The sequence below is a fragment of the Paroedura picta genome, chromosome 11, assembly GCF_049243985.1.
Source record: "Paroedura picta isolate Pp20150507F chromosome 11, Ppicta_v3.0, whole genome shotgun sequence".
NCBI classification, from domain to species: domain Eukaryota; kingdom Metazoa; phylum Chordata; class Lepidosauria; order Squamata; family Gekkonidae; genus Paroedura; species Paroedura picta.
In genome coordinates, this window is record NC_135379.1 from 63,629,289 (window position 1) to 63,652,809 (window position 23,521).

A 23,521-nucleotide genomic window follows, 5' to 3' on the forward strand; every position below is an offset into this window, starting at 1 on the left:
TGGATCCTATCCCCCCCTTCAAGAAAACAGAGAGTCTCTATTTGCCTCCCCCCCTCTTCTGAGCCTCCCTAACCAGGTGCAGAAGACTTTCCTGTTTCAATGGGGAGGAGGGGAAGAGGAAGACTCGAGTTCAAAGCCATCTGAATTCAACAGGATTGACAATGGAATAAACAAAGTAAGTGCAGACTCTGCCCTAGAGTGACGCTTCAGCACCACACAGGGTCTCAGAAACTCATGCATTCTGCAAGAACAGTGTTCCTTTGGTTATACAAACTGGCTCTAAATGGCAGAATTAGGGAGCTGTTTAAATGGATTCCACCAGAAGAGAATTTACCAGGGCCAAAGGGTGAGCTCCACCCATTGTAACGCACACCAACATGGTCTGCTTTCTCTACAGTATTTTTAATGGAGATTTGGGGTAGGAGGGAACTGAAACATGCAATAACTACATTCTTATTGAACTTACATTTTATTTTACAGCTTAAACAACACTATAAGCTGTAATATTTGACATACTGATGAAATCTAATAGTATAAATGCCTTATTTTGTCTGTACAAAATGGCAAACAAACCCTATGCAATGGAGAGAACAAGGACACTTCAAACCTCTGATCTCTTTCTAGGTACATCTTAGTTTCTGCCATCTTGGGAGGGGGGGTTGAAAACAGGAGCCACTTACTGAAAACGGAAGAAGCTTTTAGGATCCTTCTTCAGGTATGCTGGCATGTGTATTAAGGACTATAAGCAGACTTGGATATGGGATTAAATGCTGCACACCTGACCTCTTCGACCACATACCAGCAGCATACACAAAGCATAGTATATCTCTTGAGGTCAAAATCATTTAAACAATAAAGATATCCTTGTTGATGCATCTGATTAGTCTGCATGAATTATCTTATGCTGCAGGCCAGCCTTCCTCAACATTTTTACCACTGAGAAACTCCTGAGACATCCTTCAGGCTTCCAGAGACCCCAGAAGTGGCACGATGGGGCAGAATAGGGTTGGGAAGCAGAGCTGTGTCCACGCCCACCTGGGCCCCTCCCCTTCCCATCCCCTCCAGGCCCATCATTGGCCACTTGGGGGGGGGGGGAAACAGGTTGACATGACCATATATGGTCATATCACCTGACAGATGTTTAACACGTTTAAAATATATATGAGCGTTAACTGACACCTACCCGTTCGGGAAACCCTTCGAGGGCTGTCAACAAACCCCAGGCATTCCCGAAGCCCTAGTGGAGAAAGCCAGCTGTAGGCCGTCCCATCTAATGATCTTGATTTAACGCTAGCCTTACAGCAGCTTTTTATCTTTTTTAAAAAACCCTCATCTTTAAAAATACCACACCCATTCCAAGAGCAGGAATATTCCACAGCAGCCCCCATCCCACCGGATCCCACCAGGTTTCTAATTTGACTGCTGAAAAAATAGAGGACCCCCCAATGCTCCCTTTTTGCCCCTTGGCCTTCCCGTCCCTATCCTAAGCTGAGTGTGTTCCTTCGTCCTGTGGGCGCCCACAAGCCCTGCCCCATTCAGGACTGCCAAAGGGTCACGCCAGCGTAGAGGTTCAGAGCGGGGTCTTAGTCTCTGGATTGGCAGGAGGGACTCCTACAGACCACAAAGGATCCCACCTGACCTCCAGGCTGGTTCCCCTGGAGAAAACACCTCTATGGAATGCGGACTTCCCTCCCTTCCCCAAATCCTACCTGCCCCAGGCTCCACCAAGCTGGCAGCCCAATGTAGCTATCAGGCAAGCCGCAGAAAGGGCGAGAGAGCCCCAGTCTGTGCCTTTTCAAGCAATCCCCGATGAGCTCCCATCACATACTCCAGGCCACACCTGGGATTAACTGCAGGCCCAGCCCCCTGGACAAGCGAGGCTGGACCAACTGTGGTTTTCAAGCAACCTCTGTGGTCATGACTGAGACTCTTCTGTTCAATCCTTCCCCACAAAGATGGATGGCTTTTGTATCACTCGCTACAGCCTAGAAGCAGGAGAACCCATCCTACCTGTCCGCCTGCCATCGCCGCGAATTAGAAACCACAGGTTTCCAGCCTCTTCTTCCCCTTCCTGGACTTGTTCTTCCCCCATCAGCAGCCTTGCATTTCACCGTCGAAAAGGGCCAGCTACCAAGGCCAAAACCCGCTCTCCTGCCCACCCAGGAGCAGCAAGCAGTGCTTTGGAGGAAAAGGGTGACGGGGCAAACGCAAATGGCTTGTATCACCCGCAGCCAAACCCCACCTGCCCTGGCTTCACGCTGGAATGAATGCTGCAAGAGGCAAGCAGCAGACGGAAAGCAGGGCAGACAAGGGTCTAGTCATGATCTAGAGGGGGCTTATGCATGCGGGCAATGGCCCCACTAACAGCCAAGCAAGTCACGCCCAGCCCCCACTGCTGAAGAATCCTGCAGCTGTATATGGTAACAGGTAGATCAGGGGTAGTCAAACTGCGGCCCTCCAGATGTCCATGGACTACAATTCCCAGGAGCCCCTGCCAGCGAACGCTGGCAGGGGCTCCTGGGAATTGTAGTCCATGGACATCTGGAGGGCTGCAGTTTGATTACCCCTGAGGTAGATAAATGACACGTCGTATATTGCTAAACACCCAGCAACAGGTTTTTGTTTGACAGGAATGTCAGTATTGCATCTATTTCAATTTATCCCCCGAATTTTTTCATCTTTGTATTTTTACTACCATGGTTCTAAAATTTCTGGAAATTTAAAAATCTCTAGCAGGGAGGGAGACTCAGAAGAGATTGCGCCCCGCCTCCCTTTGCCGTGCAGCATCCACCCCGCTGCCACCATGACCTACTTCACAGAAATTTGAGACGCACAGAGCACTTTTCTTTCCCGTCCCTTACAAGTGACATCAAGCAGCAGCTGTGCCAGACTACCCAGATGCAAGGTCTGGTCTCTTAAACAAACAGAATCATCTTCACATTTGGGCCAAAAGTTTAGCGAGGACACCAAGATCTGTGTAGGCCACAGCCCCAGGTCTGTACATGACTAACACAGAGCCCATTTCCCCAGGCGGTTTCAGCCACAGACCTCTGGTTTCTGTGTACTTGAGCCAGGGCAGAACAGGTGGAACAAGCTATAATTTTAAATATATATATCTAAAGTACTTCTACTGACCTGAATAGGCTAGAGTCAGCCCTGTCTTGTCAGATTTCAGAAGCTGAGCAGCTTCTTTAGATGAGAGACCACCAAGAAAGTCCACGGTTGCTACACAGAGGTAGCCACGGACAAGACCACCTGGCCTCACCTTTCGTCTTGAAAACCCACAGGGAATGGGCCCAAAGAGTGATTGTCAATGGTATTTCATCAGCGGGGTACCACGGGGGCTCAGTTCTGGGTCTGGTACTTTTCAACATTTTTATCAATGATCTGGACAAGGGGGTAGGGGATCATCATTAAATAATAATAATTATTATTAATTATTTATTTATATTTCATTTATATTTATATTCCGCCCTCCCCCGAAGGCTCGGGGCGGTTTACAGGGAACAGGAAACAGATGCATATAACATGAGGAACACAGGTGACAACAGCAACAGTACAACAACAATAACCCCAACATGATAACAGCAATAACATGAACTGCAAAGGAGCCGCAGCTCAACTCCCACCGGGACCCAGAGTGCCAGGCAGACTAGTGGCGGATATAATAGGAGTGGGGGGGGGGGGCTGAGGGCCAATTGGAAGCGATGGTCCGGGTCAACCTCAACCAAATGCCTGGCGGAGGAGCTCCTTTTTGCAGGCTCTGTGGAACTGTTTTAGTCAGGGCCTTGATCTCCTCTGGGAGCTCGTTCCACCAGGTGGGGGCCAGGACAGAGAAGGCTCTGGCCCTGGTCGAGGTCAAGCGGGCTTCCTTGGAGCCAGGGACCACCAGGAGGTTGGATGTAGTAGAGCGCAGAGCTCTCTGAGGAGTGTAGGTGGAGAGGTGGTCCCTCAGGTACACTGGGCCCGGACCACGTATGGACCTGACGGTGATAACCAACACCTTAAGCCTGATCCTGAATTCATCTGGAATTCAAATAATAATAATAATAATAATAATAATAATAATAATAATAATAATAATAATAATAATAATAATGGGGAGAATTCAGTGTCAGATTAGTTCAGCAGAGGAATGGGCTGCCTAAGGAGGCAGTGAGTTCCCCCTCCCTGGTGGTCTTCAGGCAGCGGCTGGACAGATCCTTCTCCTGGATGTTTGAGGCTGATCCTGCCCTGAGCAGGGGGTGGGACTAGATGGCCTGGGTGGCCCCTTCCCACTCTGGGATTCTATAATCTGGCCCTTTCCTCTATGACCACCCAAGGGTAGACTGGCCATTTCACTTCCAGGGACAGTTCCCAATGCGCCACTGCCCTAGAGGGCTGCAGGGCCCTGGAAGAAACAGAGCCAAGGCCCAGGAGTCTCCTTAGGACTGAAGGGCTACTCAGAACAGCTGGCTCCAGAGATGTTTAGTTTTCCCAGAGAACACTGGCTACATGGCTGTTGCAGAAATGGCCCCTTCCAGTCTTCAGAGGAAGAGCCGATGGATCAAGAACATCCTTTGAAGTCCTCTTCTCTGCCTTTCAGGCCCACTTCTGGGGCAAGGAAGAAGGCTTTGGTAGCACAGGAAACTAGAAGTAAGGTGGGCCAGATCCCAGTAGCAGAAGAGCCTTCCTCCTGCAGGAGGAGCATCTCCCTTGGCCCAAGAAAATCACCTTACTGCCAGAAGTGATTCGCCCATGGGGACACCCAAAAACAGCCCCTGCAGTTTGCCTGGCATTTGGATTCTCCAGATTTGTCTTGAAATGGAGTCTTCGTCTCCGGGGTCAGAAGATGCAGCCCACAGAAAGCGGGTCGCATAGCCTGGCATGGGCTGGCATTCAGCCCTGCCATGCGAGGCAGAAGCCCGGTGTCTTTCCAAATGTTTCCATCCCGCTCCTCCTCAAAGGTGCCCTTTGTCCAGCCCACGGCTCCAGCCAGCCGCTCTGCCAACACACAGGGAGAGCGTCTTGGGAGGCCAGCCAGCCCGGAGATTATAGTCTCATTAGAGAGCGTTTATAGAATTATATACCAAGGACTGCTTCCGCGGCAGCAGAGTCTCCTTCCAAGCCCATATTCAATTAAATGCATCAAGAACAGTCAGCTGGATCTGGGAGACCTTCAGGCCAACCTACAGCTGTAACCGTCTGAAGGAGATGGGGCCCTCCTTGACCCCCTCAAAGAGGTTGACAAAACGCACCCCAGGGTGCCTTTCCCAGGACAGGGCAGAGGGACAGGGGGGGGGGGGAGGTTACAGAATAAAGATGGGATGAGAACCTTATTGGCAGGTCTCTAAGTCCAGCCTCCCCCCACCCTCGCCAGGGTTGCTTTCTTGCTGCCGGACGGCACAGCGAAGGTGATCTGTCCACACCCCCATGACGAAAACGAAAGAATCCCTCGCTCTGTTTGCTCCCTCCGTGCCGGAGGGCAGTTTCCTGGTTCAGGCAAACATTCCATATGCCACAAATAGCAACAAAAACCATGACAGAGGAACAGGCTTCCCGCATGCTCTCGATGCCAACTGAGTTGCACAACTCCCAGAGAGCCGCCCGGCCTTCACTTATGCAATTCGCTAAGTGCAAAGAGACCGTGTCCCTGGCCTACGGCAACCAGCATTTAAGCCCCCCCCCCAAAAAAAAAGCAGTCTCTGAACTCTGACGCAAAGTTCCGGGCTCAGCAGCATGTTACAGAAAAAGAATAAAGCCACATCTGGAGTCTGTGCTTTCACTAGACACGACAAGGATTTTGGAGTGAACAGGCTGGCTGGGGGGAAATAGGGGGTTGGCGCTCCCTCTTTAGGGTTGGGACCGTTGGTGCCCAAAGTGGCCATTTGTACCCAAAGCAGCCAGCGCTGTGGCACTGGCTGCTTTGGGCACAAACAGCCGCTTTGGACACCAAAGTGCCCAACCCTAAAAGATTCTGGCCCAATTTATGGCAATCACCTGTGGAGCGATTATGGGCCTGCGTGGCAAGTACTCCACCTCGAGCCTGCCATGACCCCGTTACTTGTGACGAGGGGCACCAGGGAAGACCGCCATAAGAGTCTGAACTCTGGATCAGAGTCTGAACTCGTTCCAATGGAGAGAGGATCTGTCTCATATGTGAATTCAGTCATCTCCTTTGCTGGAGAAGAGGCAGGATAGCCAGCTCATGGGAATTGTAGTCCTCGGACCTCTGGAGAGCCACACTTTGGCCACCCCCAACGAGAGAGGAACGGGTGCTTGACTCCTGACTGCAACTATGGGCACTTCCACACATGCTAAATAATGCTGTTTTGATCCACTTCAGCACCCATTTGCAAGTGGATTTTGCCATTTCCCATAACAAGAACCAGTCGCAAAGTGCACTGAACGTGCATTATTTAGCATGTGTGAGAGCATGCTCAAGTACTAAACTTTCCATAATGGATCAGCCAATTCAAGTTTTACGTTGATTAATTTGTGGGGGGAGCTCACTGTAAGCGAGGAAGCCGCTGGAGGCATTTTAGTGTTATTGAAATGCAGAATTAGAGGAACTCATCAATGGTTTTAGCTTTACTGACAAGCTTACGCTTTCTTCAATGTCTGAGAAAAAACATTATTTCAAGTTTTTCACTCATCTTTTAATCAATACGCAGATTGATCAGCAAACGGGAAAATCAATATGTATCAATTGTATAACTGGAGGATCATTTGAACCAACAACCAGACTCCTTGGGAGCATTTTGCTCTTCATACCAGGGGGGGAAAGCTGCATTTTAATTAGAAACACAGAACTGGAAGGGACCCCATGGGTCATCTAATCCAACCCGCCGCACAATGCAGGAAATTCACTGCTCCCTTCCCTCACCCACTCTCACGGTTATCCATTCTATGTCCAGAGTAGGGGTAGTCAAACTGCGGCCCTCCAGATGTCCATGGACTACAATTCCCAGGAGCCCCTGCCAGCATTCGCTGGCAGGGGCTCCTGGGAATTGTAGTCCATGGACATCTGGAGGGCCGCAGTTTGACTACCCCTGGTCCAGAGCATTATTACAAATGCTGATTTTCACCTCACAATGTACAATTACTGAAAGTCTCCTGAAATGACATTTTCCTAAAGGAAGTCATTCTCTGGGGGCAGAGGGCTCTTTTCAACATTTGCCACCAGGGATGAGAAGGGAGAAAATGAGCCTCATTATCAAATATAAACAAGAGCACGGGGGATGCAATTCACTTAAATCAGACATCACGCTATACAAGAGCCAAGAAGCTCAAACGGATGTGCCAAACCTTCCAGTTATCTGCTTAAAACGCCGGTCATTTCAGAACTGCAGTCAAAGAGCCCAAGAATTTAAAATTAAACTCTCTGGGGCTAGCAGAAGAAAACAAACCCCAGCTAGGTCAAAAGCGTTTTGGTGCAGTGGTTAGGAGTGCGGACTTATAATCTGGGATGCCGGGTTCGATTCTGCGCTCCCCCACATGCAGCCAGCTGGGTGCCCTTGGGCTCGCCACGGCACTGAGAAAGCTGTTCTGACCGAGCAGGAATATCAGGGCTCTCTCAACCTCACCCACCCCACAGGGTGTCTGTTGTGGGGAGAGGAACGGGAAGGCGACTGTAAGCCGCTTTGAGCCTCCTTTGGGTAGGGAAAAGCAGCATATAAGAACCAACTCTTCTTCTTCTTTAAAATGAAAGGACTGTGCTACCCACCAGGCCTGAACAGGATTAACAGGGGGGGGCACAAAGGGCCGTGGCTAAGGGACAGAACATGAGCACAGGGTGGCTGAGGCTGGCCCCTTCGCACTGGGCCTCAGGAGCTACGCCAGGCTGGCTCTTAAGAAGGAGGCCGCCAAGGGTCTGGGATGGCCACACAGAGACAGGCAACGGCCAATCGCCTCTGTTGCCCCTTTATCTTGAAACCCCCTCCCCAAATCCCCTGTGATGGTGCTCTCCTCTTCGTCCTCCATCCTCAGCAGCTTCTCCCTGAAACGGATCAAGAGGAGGGTCATGCGAACGGCTTCCGCGTGAGAGCGGCAGCCACATGGAGCAGGCAGTGCTGGCCCCGAGAAGCCAAAGGAAGGCCTTGCGTGGCAGAGGGCACTTTCCTACGCTGGATGCAGCCCCGGGGAGGGTATTTCGGAACAGGCTGCACGAAGCAGCAAAGGCAACGAATGGGTTTCTCAACATAATGAAGCAGGGACTACTGAGCGCTAACCGAGGCTGAAAGATGATGTATTGGATTTGTATACTGCCCTCCCAAGCAGCCCAGGGCAGTGAACCTCATAAGAATATACACAATAAATATTATAATAATAATTAGTCTATTAAGAATTAATCATTTAAAAGAGTCAACATTTACCGTGGTCATTAATCACACAGCCATAATTTGCCAGTCCAGTCTTTTAATTCTGGCTCATCCTAGCTGTCCCTGTTGGGCATTCTGATGGGAGTTCTGGGCAGGTTCCGGAGGGCCCAATAGACATTATTCCGATCCCTGGCCCCAACCAAAAGTTCCTTTCTGCAGGCCCTGAGGGACTGTGCCAGTTCCAACAGGGCCCACATCTCCCCTGGGAACTCATTCCTGGCTGAGGCCAGGACCAAACATCCTGGCCCTGGTTGAGGCCTGCTGTCCTTCCTTGGGGCCAGGGGTCACTCGTCGGTTGGAACGGGCTGAGCGTAATGCTCTTCCTGGGGCATCAAACAAAGAAGGCTGAGAACCACTGCCCTAGCCACTCACCCCTCGTTTTAAGACGCCACGAGGTCAAATTCACCAAAGCTAGCACCCGCCTGAAGCCATCAAGTACTCCCTCCAAAGGCAGCCAGGGGGCCTCTAGTCCCCTTTCTGTATCAATAGTTGGGGGAAGGTTGGGGCAAAGAGTCCAGCTTTAATCCTTGAAGTGGCTCACAAATGCCGCACGGCTAATCCCAAGAGACTCCTGTTTTGCCGCCTTCCTCCAGGGCCATGAGCAACCAAGCTACCCTAAACAATTGTGCCAGGCTCGAACTTTCAGACACAATGGAAACTAAAGCTCATGTTTTACTGTTTTCACTGCCATCTCATGCCACCAGACCCCAGTTTATTAGTCCTCAAGAAGTCAGCATGGTGCACTGGTTAAAGTGTTGGACTAGGATGTGGGAATCCACCCTTAAGGACAAAAGAGCCCTGCTGGGTCAGGCCAGTGAGGGTCCATCTAGTCCAGCATCCTGCATCTCACAGGGGCCAGCCAGTTCCTCTGCAGGACCAGCCACAGGGCAGAAAGGCCGAGGCCTTCCCCTGAGAAGACCCTCAGAAGAGCCCTGCTGGGTCAGGCCAGGGAGGGTCCCTCCAGTCCAGCCTCCCGTCTCACCCAGGGACCAGCCAGTTTCTCTGCAGGGCCAGCCACAGGGCAGAGAGGACCAGGCCTTTGCTAGCTAAGAGCCTTAGAAGAGCCCTGCTGGGTCAGGCCAGGGAGGGCCCATCCAGTCCAGCCTCCTGTCTCCCATCCCAGTACTAACCAAAGCTGACTCTGGTTGGCTTCCGAGACCTGGCAACTTCAGCCTTGCCTAGGCTATCCAGGTCAGAGCGGAAGAGAATATGGTACGTTAAGTGGTGCAAAAATATAACCAGAGGGCCTCTTCTGTTAAGGAGAAGCTTTCAGCCAGAGCGCTGGCCCAGTCTTCCTTGGTCCAGGAGGGAGCAGCTTCAAACTGCTGCCCCCCCCCCAGTCTCACATTCCGTCCCCTCTGGCTTCCCCCCCTCCCCTCGGCCCACCAATCCAGGCCTAATGGAGGAGGGGCAACTGCGAGGAGAGGTTTTCCAGAGATCTCCAGGAGACAGAAATCGGTTCTCCTAGAGCAGGGGTAGTCAAACTGTGGCCCTCCAAATGTCAAGCGAATGCTGGCAGGGGCTTCTGGGAATTGTAGTCCATGGACATCTGGAGGGCCACAGTTTGACTACCCCTGTCCTAGAGAAACTGGCTGCTTTCACAGCACAACAGCCCATTCACAGGCCCCACCCCAAGCCCCACATCTCTAGGGTGTTCCTAACCCCCCGCGCCACCCAACCCAAGCTCAAGTCGCAGCTTCCAGGCCCTTTGGCCTCCCGTGTCTCTGTGCCGAGGGCAACTCAGCCAGCCAAGCCCTTCGGATTACAGTGCAGATTCTGACCCAGGTTGAATTCTCACAAACAAATGAACCCCCCCCCCCACGAGACAGTGAGGCCGTTAGACTCAAATCATCTCAGCGGCAAACTAAGGAGAGGAGAAGCCACGCAAACGAGGAGCCCATGTTACAAGCTGCAAATTTACAGAGGTGAGGCAATGCCACATCCATCACCACCACTGGAACAACAGTCATGCGAGGCTGGCAGCCTGTAAAGACCATCCTATCAAGCGTCAATATAGCTGGCACTCCTAAAATCCCTGAACAGCAGCCCACCTTTGCCATGTGCACTTTGATGACAGTCACAGGAAGACAATGTTCGCAGAAGCTACCACTGTCTGTTGGGCCCTTTCACTTACTTTGCCGCCCCCCCCCCCTTCCTGCAAGGTAGGTCAGGTCAAGCAGAGATTTGAACCCGGGTCTCCCAGATCCTAGCCTGACACTCCAACTGCCACATCACACCATGCAGGAAAAGAAGCAGCAACTCCTCATACACAACCTTTACACTTAATTGCCTCTATTAATCACAAGTTACCTGAAGGGGATTTTTAACAGCTCTTTGACATAATTCTACAATTACTATGTCCAAGTGAAGCAGCCCCTTGCAAAACTCCGATACCAACAACAGCAACTCTGTGCAGTCAAACTGCAACCGACAGAAGGTGATCCAACGAAGGTGGAGTTTTCAAGGCAAGAGATAGCAGGAGACAGTTTCCCACGGCCAGGCCAGTCTCTGTGGGGCCACCCTCGAGGTCCTCGGGGGTCTCCCTTCTTAGCTTCCAGATGCAACAAGATCAGGCTAGTCCAGCATCTCTGTGACAGTGCTAGGAGCACCCCATCTCCAGCCACACAAACAAGCCAAGCAGACGTAGCAGGACATTTTAAACATCTCCCACTTAAAACCTCCCCAACCCGACACAGAAAGGCTGAGAAGAGTTAGGATTTTTTCAAGGGGGTTGTGAGGCCCTTCCCCAGGAGAGCCTGCAATGCTTTAAAGGGCCATGCCACACTCTGCTGGAAGCCACGCAGCCCATGCACAGCTCCAGCTGCATTGCCTGCAGGTTTTCACATAGGGATATTCACCACTCAGAACCCCCTCCCCCCCTCAACAGGCAGCCCCCCCACTTGGCTCTCTGAATTTATCACCAAGGCAATATTTGAACCCCAGTTTAAATACTCAGCCATTTGGAATACAAGACTGGGGGGGGGGGGGGTGCCCTGCAAGATCCCACGCGAGGCCACCTTCCCCAAGCAAGGCCCAGGGCCCCCTTTTCACGTTCGTGCCGACTTGCGGAAGTTCAGCCTCCCCAAAGCGCGCTGCTCTCTCCCTGCGGCCACAAGCCGATCCGCGCTCGTCTCCGCGAAGCTCCCGGGCGGCTTCCCCCGAAGCGGCAAGAGGCAGCGGGTCCCACGGGGGCAGCCAGCAGGTGACCCGGAGCACCCCCCCCCGTCCCCCGCACCCCCCCCCAGAATCCTGGGCGGTTGGAGGGACCCTGCAGGGACCGCCACGCGGGCCACACTGAAAACGTGCGAGGCGGCGAAAGTCCCACCGGCCGAGCACGTGCCCACTTTCCCCCGCAGCGCAAAACACGGAGCCTCCAGACGCAGTTCCAGCCGCGGGGAAAGTCCCGCCAGGAGAGAGGGGGGGGGGAGACCCCGACCTCTGGGGGCCACAGACGGAGCCCGGGGTGGGGCAGGGCCGTAGAGGCCCCCCTGCCGGGCCGATCTCTGCAGCCCTCCCCTCCTCTCCGGGCCCTCGCAAGCGCCGGCGCCGCCAAGGCCACTCGCTCCCCGCGCACCGGCTCAGTCTCGGGGGCGGGGCCGGATCCGGGAGGGGAGGGGGGGCTGTCCCCGACGGGCGCCTTCTCCCGCGGGCCCCGACCCGGAGCCCCCCCCCCGCACGGCCCGCGCAGCGCCGCCACAGGTGCTCCCCGGGGGGGGCCGGCGGGGCCCAGGCGCGCGGCTGCACGTTGCCCCCCTCCCGCCCCCGCCCCACTCACCGGCAGGTCCACGCTGAGCTCGGCGCCGTCGAGGAGTTGCACCCGGCACTGCAGCGCCGCTTTGCTGCCCGCCGCCACCGCCTGGATGTGGTGCAGCGGCGGGGAGGCGGCCCCGATCCCCATCCCGGCCCCGCGCAGCGCCCCGTCGCGCTCGTCTCCCCCGCCGCCGCCGCCTCGCCCGTAGCGCTGCATCGAGCGGCGGCCGAAGGTCCTGCGGAGGAAGCTGAGCATCCTGCGACGCTGCCCCGACGGGGCTCGCCAGGCGACGCGTCCCCAGCCCAGCCCCGCCCCGCCGCCGCCGCCGCCGCCCGGGCAGGCAACCAGGCAGCCGAGCCGCCGAGCGGGAAGGCGGGCAGAGGTGGGCGGCGGCGGCGGCTCCTTGGCGCTCCGCCCTCCTGGCTGCTGCAGCGCCGGGAGGGACAACCTGAGGCCGCCCCGGGACTCGCTGCGCGCCGCCTTCCTCCTCCTCCTCCTGCTCCGCTGGCCCCGGGGCGCCTGCGCTCTGCCCGCCCCGCCCCCGGCGCCACCTGCGCCGCCACCTGCGCCGCCGGCCCCACCTGCAGGACGACGCCCCGCCCACCCCCTCCCTCCCTCCCTCCCTCCGCCCCGGGAGGGCGAGGGGCGGCGCAACAGGCGGCTTCCAGAGGCCCGGAGGGTCCGCAGATCCGGCCCCAGGAGGGGACTCCGGCAGAGGCGAAGGCCGGCCCCAGGACTGACTGACTTTCTTTCTTTCTTTCTTTCTTTCTTTCTTTCTTTCTTTCTTTCTTTCTTTCTTTCTTTCTTTCTTTCTTTCTTTCTTTCTTTCTTTCTTTCTTTTCTTGTCTCCCAGATCCCTGCAGGGTGCCTGGGGTGCGGATGGGCAAGGCCAATGGCTGGACACACGCGGGAGAGCACCCACTACCCCAGGGGCAGGGAAAGCTTTGAGAAGGGAGTGAAAGGCCACAAAGTAGCAGAAGGAAGAGCGCCTGTTGCTTTAAGGAAAGATTGTCCGCCCAACTCTCGGGCTGGAGGGCAGGCTCAGCAACCACCACAATATTTTGAAGAATCCTAGGGCCATTCCGCACAGCTGAAGTATTACCATTGTGTACTGCTATATTTTTTTGTTACACACAACGTCATACACAATCTGCAACACCTGTAACACTCCCGCAAAAATCACTTCGTTGTAGCACTTTTAAGGTTGCTGAAACACTAGACTCTTGAGAACAACTTGCAACACATCTGAAAAAGACATGTGCGTTCTCAAAACAGTGGTAGCAAGCATGTCCCTCCCTAATCTCTTGCACCAGTGCTTCCGGCGTCATGATCACCATTTTTTTCCACTTAAACCGGCAAAAGCAATGAATAAGCGATGCTTCTTTGGCTGAAATTCCTCCACAAGCAATTGTCTGTAAAGTTTCCAAGCACAATGCAAACCCCTGTTCAACACTGCCCGAAATTTCAGCCAGAAATTGCACGGGGTGTGGGGGGGGGTTAAGTTTAAGAGTGTGTAAACGATTAAGCGCCAGCTCCTACACCAGTGAAAAAGGTCTTTCTGATACATCAAATGAACAAATATGCGCTGCTACAGGTGTTTTCAAGTTTTTAAAAAACAGAGAAGCAGGAACACAACAGTTAATTGGCTGTTCTGTTTGACTGACGGCCAGGGGCGGGAGGAAGCACGAAAAAATATCGCCTCCTTTGTTGCGATTTCGGTGAGACCAGAAACTTGTGCGTTACGAGAACAGCGCTAGTGGGAGAGCCTTTTTTTCGATAGAAATGGCTGTGTGCATCACCAAGACCTGCTGCTTTTGATTGCAGTGCTTTTCAATAGTGCACAGATTTAGCCACATTGGCTGTTGTGCGGAATAGCACCTAGACTAGGAAGGGGCCACAGAGGCCATCTAGTCCCACCCCTGCTCAAGGCAGGATCAGCCTCAATCATCCAGGAGAAGGATCCGTCCAGCCGCTGCTTGAAGACCACCAGTGAGGGGGAGCTCCCCACCTCCTTAGGCAGCCCATCCCACTGCTGAACTACTCTGGCTGTGAAATCCCCCCTCCCCCATATCTAGCATAGTTTAAGCCATTACTGCAAGTCTGCTCCTGTTTCCCTGCCCTCCTGCAAGAGACAGCCCTTCAGCTAACTTGCAGAGAGCCTTCCTGCCCCCTCTCCGCCTCCTCCAGGCTGGATGTTCGCTTTCCTCCTAGGGCTGGGTCCCTGGGCCCCGGAGCATTTCCAGGCCTTGGTTTCTGCAAAGGAAAGCCCTTGGCGATGGTTGGGGGTGGGGAATAGACTGTGAGGCCACAGTAGTTTGGAGGGGGGGGGAAAGCTAGGAGCCTCTAAGGACAGACAAGAGGCAAAACCAAACTGATTATTAAAAGTAGGGCAGTGAAGGAAAAATACTAGTTTAGAACAAAAATCTGCTGCCAGTTCTAAGAAATGGGTTAGGTCAAGGGTATCAAAGTTACAGCTTAGAGGCATCAACTACAGAGGAGCCATCTTGCTGCCAGCTTGCTATAAATTCTGTCGAGTATTAATCTCTTGTGATCTGATGAAATGGCTCAGCACAGGGATATCCCTGGACTTAAATTAGTCCGTCTGCCTGCCTTGGGCCTCTCGGAGCTCCACGAGTCTCCTGCCTTTTGGAACTGTTGTGCACCTTTGGAATTGTCACAAAAGGCAGCAGGCACATCGCAAGACAGCAGCTGTAGGAGGTGGAGCCCACTGCGACATGGCTGATAGGGGAGGTGAGTGGGGCTTCCCATAACTCTAGCCCAGGGGTAGTCAAACTGCGGCCCTCCAGATGTCCGTGGACTACAATTCCCAGGAGCCCCTGCCAGCGTTCGCTGGCAGGGGGCTCCTGGGAATTGCAGTCCATGGACATCTGGAGGGCCGCAGTTTGACTACCCCTGCTTTAGCAGATTTCCAATGGCGAGTCAGGAGCCCCGCAGAGCAACGGTCCTGCCTGGCACTGCCCATGTACTGAAACACTTTACAGGCCCCAGGGAAGATGCTGGTGGGCTGTGGTGCCCGGCCTGTGGGCCCGGGAGCCCTGGAATTATTGCAGGGGGACCATGAACCCCTTTCCACTTGGGCAGCTTCCCTCCCCCCCCCCGTGTCTCTGCCCTCGGGAAGCAACTGGGGATCAGAGGTCTTGCCAAGACATGAGGCCTCCCGCCTCGCTATCCCAGGGGTTCCCTCCCACTAAGCTTGGGGGAAGAGCTGTCAGCCCCAGCCAGTCCATGCTCCTGCAGCAAACTCTGACTCGAGAAAGCTGCTGGGACAATTTTCTGTCCTCATTAAGAAGGGCCCAGGCTGTCCTCTCATCAGGTCTCAAAAGCTAAGCTTTGTCCTTGGATGGGAGACCACCAGGGGAGCCCAAGGCCATGATGCAGGCAGGCACTGGCAAACCACCCCCTGAACCTCTCTTGCCTTGAAAAGCCTGCTGGGAGTCACCACAGATGGGCTCTGACTTGAGGGCACTTTCCAGAACCACCCAGGTTTGTCCTGAGCTGGACTGGATGGCCCAGGCCAGCCTAATCTCATCACACCTGGACCAGGAAGCCAGGCTGGCCCTGGTTAGGCCTTGGCAGGGAGGCCACCAAGGGAGGCCAAGAGTGCAACGCAGAGGCAAGCCCCTGCTGAGCATCTCTTGCCTGGAAGATGCTACAAGTCCTACCACTTGAGAGTTCTCTCTCCACTTTGTTTGTGTTGGATTCCGATACCTGTGAGCTCCTTTGGGAGCCAGCTGACCACTGAAAGGTAGGGCTGAAATCAAAATAAATATGAATCCACCAGTCAAGGACTGCACACCCAAAAGCGAAGAGAGGGGTTTTGTACCTCACCTTTTACTCCCTGAAGGAGTCTCCGCGCGGCTTCCAATCACCTATACCTTCCTCTCCCCAACCCCACCCCACCCCACCTGCAAACAGGTTGTCTTTGAAATGGGGTCTGCACCTCCTTATCCATTGTTGTTCCTCTATATATTTGTGAAACAGCCTAGGGGGTGGGACGTGTCCGGCTGCCCAAGTTGGAATAGGGCCAATCAGGGTGCAGCCAGCTTTGTCCCGATTGGCCCTGCCCCTGCAGCTCCCACCCTCCATCCCTGGACTCTAGCCTCTTTGCTCTCGGACGCCTCAGTGCCTGGAGCCAGCAGCAGGTAAGGGGAGAGGCCCTGGGCAAAGGGTTGTTGTGGAGGGCCTCCTCATGAGGGCCTCTTGGCCTGCTAGGCTGGGCCTGCTGACGAGGGCCTCCTGGCCTGCTGATTGCTCATTAAGGACTGCTAAGGAGCTGACTACCTGACTGCTAAGGAGCTCTGTTGGCCCTGCTAACAAGCTGCCCAGCCCCCGCCCTCCCCACTTGATCTGGCTGTGAGCCGCCGCCCAAGGCCTTCAGCTGCCTGGCCAGGGGAGGGGACCCTTAGGAACGGGCTTTGAAGCTAGTGTGTATAATAAAATGAAAACATCATACGGAGGCCTACTTGGGACAAGTTGTGTTTGGGACAGACCCATGATAGCTTGTGCAGAAGACTGCGGGAAGCAGAAGATTCAGTTGAAGTGGCCTCATCCTGCAGTAAAAACTGCAATGTAGCTGAACCTGAAGAACCAGATGAAGAAACCGTGTTTTGCTAAAGCTAACTAAAATAAACCAACCAAACGCTCTTCTTCTGTGGGGGGAGGGACGGTTGGTTGGTGGTTGCTGACTTCTCATCCAAGCAACGGTGAGGTTTTGTGAATGAGCACTTGGCCGTTCCATTCCTCTTTGGTGGGAGTATCTTCATTTGTCTCCGGTGAAAGTGGACCATATGCTGGGAAGGAAACAGCGCTGCAAAGGACACGGAGGAATTCTGAACAAGCCCTTTGGGGGATAACCCCGTCTGCCCCTGACCCTGCTGGGCTGCCCAGTCCGTTCCCGTCCCGAACGCAAGGCCAGTGAGGAAGAGCAGAACAGAACCACTAGCTTAGACCAGCAAAAGGCAGTTCAGAAAAGAGTGACTCTTCAGCAGGTGGGTTTGGCCAGACAGGGGCTCTGCGGCTCCAGACAACAAGGCAACCTCAGTGAACACCAAGAGCCGAACAGCAGCAGGCTGCCTGGCCTCAAGCGACTGCTGAAGCCACACACAAGACACGCCATCGGTTGGTTCATAACAACCCTTCAATCATTGGCTCCTTAGTCATTCTGGCAAATCACAACAGTCCAGGCCTAAGAATCATAGAGTTGGAAGGGACCTCCTGAGTCATCTAGTCCAACCCCCTGCACTATGCAGGACACCCAAAACCCTATCGCTCATCCACTGTCACCTGCCACCCCCTTGAGCCGCCCCAAAATCAGCCTCTCCATCAGATGGCTCTCCAGCCTCTGTTTAGAAATCTCCACCCCCCCCCCGAAGGAAGCCTGTTCCACTGAGAACTGGGCCTCAAGCTCATAGCTTTTGACACTCCAGTAACTGTCCACAAACATCAAAGCAACATCAAGCCAGCACATTGGAAAGCCAAAAGAAAGGCATCCGGCAGGCCTTCACCCCCTGACCCACATAGGTACCCCCTGAAATTGCCCTTAAAATAGTTTGCCTCACTAGTTTTCATGAACGGGCTTACCAATAGGAGATCGAGCCTGACCTCTGTTCAGGAGCTCTCTGCTTGCGGACCGCTGCTCTACAGCATTAGATCCTGCGGCAGCCCCTCCCCAAACCCCGCCCTCCTCAGGCCCCACCACAAAATCTCCGGGTATTTTCTAACCCAGAGCTGGCAAGTCTTACCACTTGAGAGCCTCCGGCAAGCTTTCGTAGCAGTATGGCCAGGAGCCGGCTGCCAGAAGCTGTGCCGGAGACCCCTGGCACCTTTCGCCGTCAGAAAAGAGGCTTGGCACCACACATCCTCAGTAATGACAGGACACAAAACTGCCTTTGCAAATGTTTGCATAATATTATGTGCTCGCATCCAGAATGCAGAGCCGTGTTTCTAAACATCAGCTGTGTCAGTGAATCAATGTGCAGAACAGGGAGGCATGCTTTCCATATGCTCCTCCTGCTGCCATCATGTATTCTTCCATTTACTCATTTAAGGTTCCAATCCTTACCCACAGCAGTGCGTAGTGGTCGGTTCTCCCATCTCCCCCTATCTGAATGCATCTGCAAATGTGACAGGGGAGTGATTGAGGACCTCACCCACTATTTAATGGTCTGCCCCCTCTATGATGAACCAAGAGGCAAGTTTATTAACAGAATACTTCCTACCACCCGCCACTCAAAAACTGAGTATATGACCTTTTATTGTCTGATATCGATGCCTACGTTACCAACAGAGTTGCACTGTTTGCTCTCGCAGCCAGGAAAATCAGGTCCAAATTGTGCAATTAGGATTAAAACCCTAATCATTATGGTTCCTTTTATCTGTGTAACTTTTTATTACTTTTATTACTCCCTGTGATCTTATCGGTTTGATGTCCTAATTTTAACTGACTTTTGTACTGTACAGTCAGTTTTCTGGAAATGGCCAATGGCCAACGAATAAACTAAATCTGAATCTGAATGTATTCTTCGAAGTCTAAACTCAAGAAAACAGCCCCAAGGGGAGGCTTCCTGTGGTTGTCCGCAGCAGCATTTATTAGGGTGCCAAAAGATTATTTGTCTTCCTAAGAGAATTGCTCTGGTTTCCAAATCATGAACTCGGTTCCTAAGTTTCTGATTTTAGCCCCAGTCTCCCACCGCCAGGGACCTGAGGCCTCGCATCAGCACCTGGCCTTCGATGTGCTTCGGGAGCCGAAGGAGCGGGCCAGAACAGCTGCCGGGACAAGAGTTCCACGGAGGCCTTGGTAAGAGTCCCTGCTCAATATGTTGTTAGCCAGTTCTGATAAGCCAAACGAAGATAAAGAACCTGGACTCAATTTCTGAATTAACTCTGTGCCGCGAGTGCCAGGAGTATGGAAGTATTCTCATGTTCTCTTTCTGAGGTTCCTTTTAGCAGGACTGCTTTGCTCCAGGTCATGCCTGGAGGTCTGGAATTACCACTGATTTCAAGACTTCAGAGATCAGTTCCCCTGATGGAAAGACTCTGTGGTTTTAGGCCTTGCTGAGCTTGCTCACCTCCCCAAACTCTGTTCTCCCCAGACTTCAACCAGCAAATCTCCACTAATTTCTCCATCTGTGGTTTAAAACCCTACTTAGATTTTTAAATGTAATATTGAGAGGAAGCCAGGTCTGGATTTGACTGTACTCTTGGCAAAAGTTGGAATGGGAATCCTTTAGGCCAAGTTCAGCCAGCAGAGATTGACAAGGCTGAGGTCAGAAGTCCAGCCTGGCCTCGACTAGGGCCAGGGCCTTTTCGGTCCTGGCCCCAACCTGGTGGAATGAGCTCCCGGAAGAGCTGAGGGCCCTGCGGGAGTTACCAGCATTCCGCAGGGCCTGTAAGACGGAGCTCTTCCGCCAGGCTTATAACTGAGGCCGGGCGGAAAGAAGATCAGCCCCCCCCTCACAATCTGGTGGTAGAGAGCGTCACCCCCCTCCGTAGATGAGGATGCGGAGAGCAAATGAGTAGATTACGCCATCGCTGTTACAATTACTGTAAATTATTGGTTTTTATTGTCATTTTATGGTTTTAGGGGATGGGGTTATGTAAGCCGCCTCGAGCCTTCGGGGGGAGGCGGGGTATAAATATAAATATAAATATAAATATAATAATAATAATAATAATAAAAAGAAAAAGGAAAAAAGCAGGTCAACTTCTCAAGTCTATGGTTTGTTGTTGTTAGGTGTGAAGTCGTATCCGACCAATCTCGACCCCATGGACAATGATCCTCCACCATTCCTCGAATTCCATTTAAGTTTGCACCCACTGCTTCAGTGACTCCATCCAGCCACCTCATTCTCTGTCGTCCCCTTCTTCTTTTGCCCTCGATTGCTCCCAGCATTAGGCTCTTCTCCAGGGAGTCCTTCCTTCTCATGAGGTGGCCAAAGTATTTGAGTTTCATCTTCAGGATCTGGCCTTCTAAGGAGCAGTCAGGGCTGATCTCCTCTAGGACTGACCGGTTTGTTCGCCTTGCAGTCCAAGGTACCCCATGGACAATGATCCTCCAGGCCTTCCTGTCCTCTACCATTCCCCGGAGTCCATTTAAGTTTGCACCAACTGCTTCAGTGACTCCATCCAGCCACCTCATTCTCTGTCGTCCCCTTCTTCTTTTGCCCTCGATCGCTCCCAGCATTAGGCTCTTCTCCAGGGAGTCCTTCCTTCTCATGAGGTGGCCAAAGTATTTGAGTTTCATCTTCAGGATCTGGCCTTCTAAAGAGCAGTCAGGGCTGATCTCCTCTAGGACTGACCGGTTTGTTCGCCTTGCAGTCCAAGGGACTCGCAAGAGTCTTCTCCAGCACCAGAGTTCAAAAGCCTCAATTCTTTTACGCTCGGCCGTCCTTATGGTCTAGTTTATGGTCTATGGGAGCAAAATGGGGGCTCACCTAGGGTTGTGACCTTCCAAAGCGGTACCTGGAGAGATCCTGCTATTACAATTGATCTCCAAACAGCCAGGATTAAGTTCTCCTGGAGGAAAGAGCTGCTTTTTGGCAGGGGTCCATGAGAGTTCCCGAGGGGATCTGCAGCCTTTGCCCTCCCGCTTTCATGGGATTGGCCACAAGCTACGGAACCAGCCGCTTCTCTAATGGGTCCCCCAGTGGCTTGCAAGACCCAGGTCTGCATGTGCCAAACATCTCCGACATTTTTGAGTCTGGGGCCACCATTGGAATTCCAGAACAAGGTGGTGGGTACAGCCACAAAACAACGGCACATTCAATGCCCTGATTGTAGCATGAGAATTACTCACCACAGAGATAAAGAAAAATATACAGTGGGAACCATGTATCATCATGCCACACAGTTGTCCTTTCGCTTCATTCGAGCAGTTCAGACCACCCAGCCAGAGCAGGCTCCCGAGATTGTTCCCAGCAGCCAAACCACTGGGTGACCGAGGAACCCGGATCTTAATATGACAAATTTGACTGAAAAAGATTAAGAACCCCAAACTGGAGCTGGCCCATAATCAGTCTCAGAATCAGGATGCCCAGTGGTGGGGGAGGGAACCACAGCAGTGGGAAACGGGCCACGTGGATCCACTTGCTCCACTCATTTTGTCGTCTTAGGATCCTGCCAGCCCATGAACGGCTGCTGCAACAGGGAACAGGACAGGACTGGCCACAGGTAGCGTCACCCTAGTTGCAGTGAGTGCCAAGCCATGACCCTGACCTGGAAACCTATTACTGCCAGAGGGAGCCCAGTCATGGCACAGAAGGGCACTGGAGCTGAAGTTGGCCTGTTGCATGATCCTTCTATGACAAAGATTTCCAGAGCAAACTCTGCCTTATTGATAGCTCTCATACTAGTCTACTCTGGACAGAAGGCCTATAGCAGATTTCTGGAAGATTAAAAGGTATGATGGAGATGCCTTGACCTGGATGGTCCAGGAAGCTAAGCGGGGTCAGTACTTGGAGGGAGACCGCCAAAGAAGCAGGGTTGCTACACAGAAGCAGGCAAAGGCTGACCCCTCTGCTGAGCCCTGGCTTGGAAAATCTGCAGGGTCACCAACATCAGCCCCTTCCCACCACATGATGGAGGCAGCATTTCTCCGCAGAGGTGCCAATACCTCATTATCCCACCATCATTATGCCACAGGGTACATCATAAGTGTACCTTCTGATGGACGGCCGCCTGGATTCCCCCCCGGATCCATTTGCCAGATGGTTGGAAGCCGTAGCTGGGTGGCTCGAGCAGAGCCGCCTGAAACTCAACCCTGCCAAGACGGAGGTCCTGTGGTTCGGGGCGAGGGGGGCAGCTCAGGAAGCGCGACTACCCACCTTGGCCGGGATGCAACTGGCCATCGCGTCCCAAGCCAGGAACTTGGGTGTGACCTTGGATGCCTCGTTAACATTGGAGGCCCAGGTCAAGAAGGCCAGGCTTTTTTCCATCTTCGCCAGGCTCAGCTACTAGCGCCCTACGGGTCTCCTGACCACCTGGCCACAGTGATCCATCACCTCTAGAATAGATTTCTGTAACTCGCTCTACACGGGCCTGCCCCTGTGCCTGATCCAGAAATTACAGCTGGTGCAAAATGCAGCTGCTAGGGTCCTCACAGGAACATCTTGGAGGACCCACATCCAGCCTGTGCTGAGGCAGCTGCATTGGTTACCGATTGCTAGCTGGATCAGATTCAAGGTTTTGGTTTTAACGTTTAAGGCCCACTGTGGTCTGGGACCCACATACTTGAGGGACCGCCTTGCGCCCCCTGCATGGCCTTACGCTCTGCGGGAACAAATTTGTTGGTGATTCCCAGCCCCCGGAAGGTGCGTCTGGCCTTGACCAGGGCCAGGGCCTTTTCGGTCCTGGCCCCTACCTGGTGGAATGAGCTCCCAGAAGAGCTGCGGGCCCTGCGGGATTTACCCACTTTCTGCAGGGTCTGCAAGATGGATTTCTTCCAACAGGCCTTTTGTTGAAGCCGGCGCCTCCTTTGGAAGATCGGGCCCCCTCCCTTCTCAGAGCTATCACAGAATCACAGAGTTGGAAGGGGCCATACAGGCCATCTAGTCCAACCCCCTGCTCAACGCAGGATCAGCCCTAACCATCCTAAAGCATCCAAGAAAAGTGTGTATCCAACCTTTGCTTGAAGACTGCCAGTGAGGGGGAGCTCACCACCTCCTTAGGCAGCCTATTCCACTGCTGAACTATTCTGACTGTGAAATTTTTTTCCTGATATCTAGCCTATATAGTTGTAGTTTAAACCCATTACTGCACATCCTTTCCTCCGCAGCCGACAGAAACAGCATCCTGCCCTCCTCCAAGTGACAACCTTTCAAATACTTAAAGAGGGCTATCATGTCCCCTCTCAACCTCCTTTTCTCCAGGCTGAACATTCCCAAGTCCCTCAACCTATCTTCATAGGGCTTGGTCCCTTGGCCCTATCCTTGTCGCTCTCCTCTTTACCCTTTCAATTTTATCCACGTCCTTTTTGAAGTGAGGCCTCCAGAACTGCACACAGTACTCCAGGTGTGGTCTGACCAGTGCCGTATACCAGCGGTCCCCAACCTGCGGGCCGTGGCCCGGCGCCGGGCCACAAAGGCCATGGCGCCAGGCCGCAGCTCCCTCTCCCCGCCCCCCCCCGCAGTAAAAAACTTCCCAGGCCGCAAGCTTGCGGCCCGGGAAGCTTCTTACTGCGGGGAGGGCGGGGAGAGGGAATCAGGGCCGGCCGCGCCCGTGCAGGTGTGGCCCGATCCGTGGGTGCGGCCCGATCCGCGGGTGCGGCCCGATCCGCGGGCGTGGCTCACGGGCACGGCCCGCGGGCGCAGCCTGATGCGCGGGCGCGGTCCCCGCGGGCGCGGCCCGATGCCCTGCCAGTCCCCAGCCTAATAAAGGTTGGGGACCACTGCCG

The 23,521-nt window shown here is 53.6% G+C and overlaps 1 protein-coding gene across 4 annotated transcripts in view; it reads right to left on the reverse strand.

Annotated features, from left to right (window-relative positions):
* The window catches only part of EPB41L4B (erythrocyte membrane protein band 4.1 like 4B), a 103,478-nt gene extending 90,853 nt beyond the window's left edge, over positions 1–12,625 (reverse strand). For 2 of the 4 annotated variants that reach the window (XM_077302658.1, XM_077302659.1), the window contains exon 1: positions 12,136–12,624. In XM_077302658.1, coding sequence (XP_077158773.1) covers positions 12,136–12,366 — 231 coding nt within the window. In that variant the 5' untranslated portion in view covers positions 12,367–12,624. Of the gene's footprint in view, positions 1–12,135 lie in introns of all 4 variants that reach the window. The other 2 variants (XM_077302657.1, XM_077302660.1) reach the window with 2 other exon arrangements.
* Positions 12,626–23,521: the final 10,896 nt, after the last annotated feature.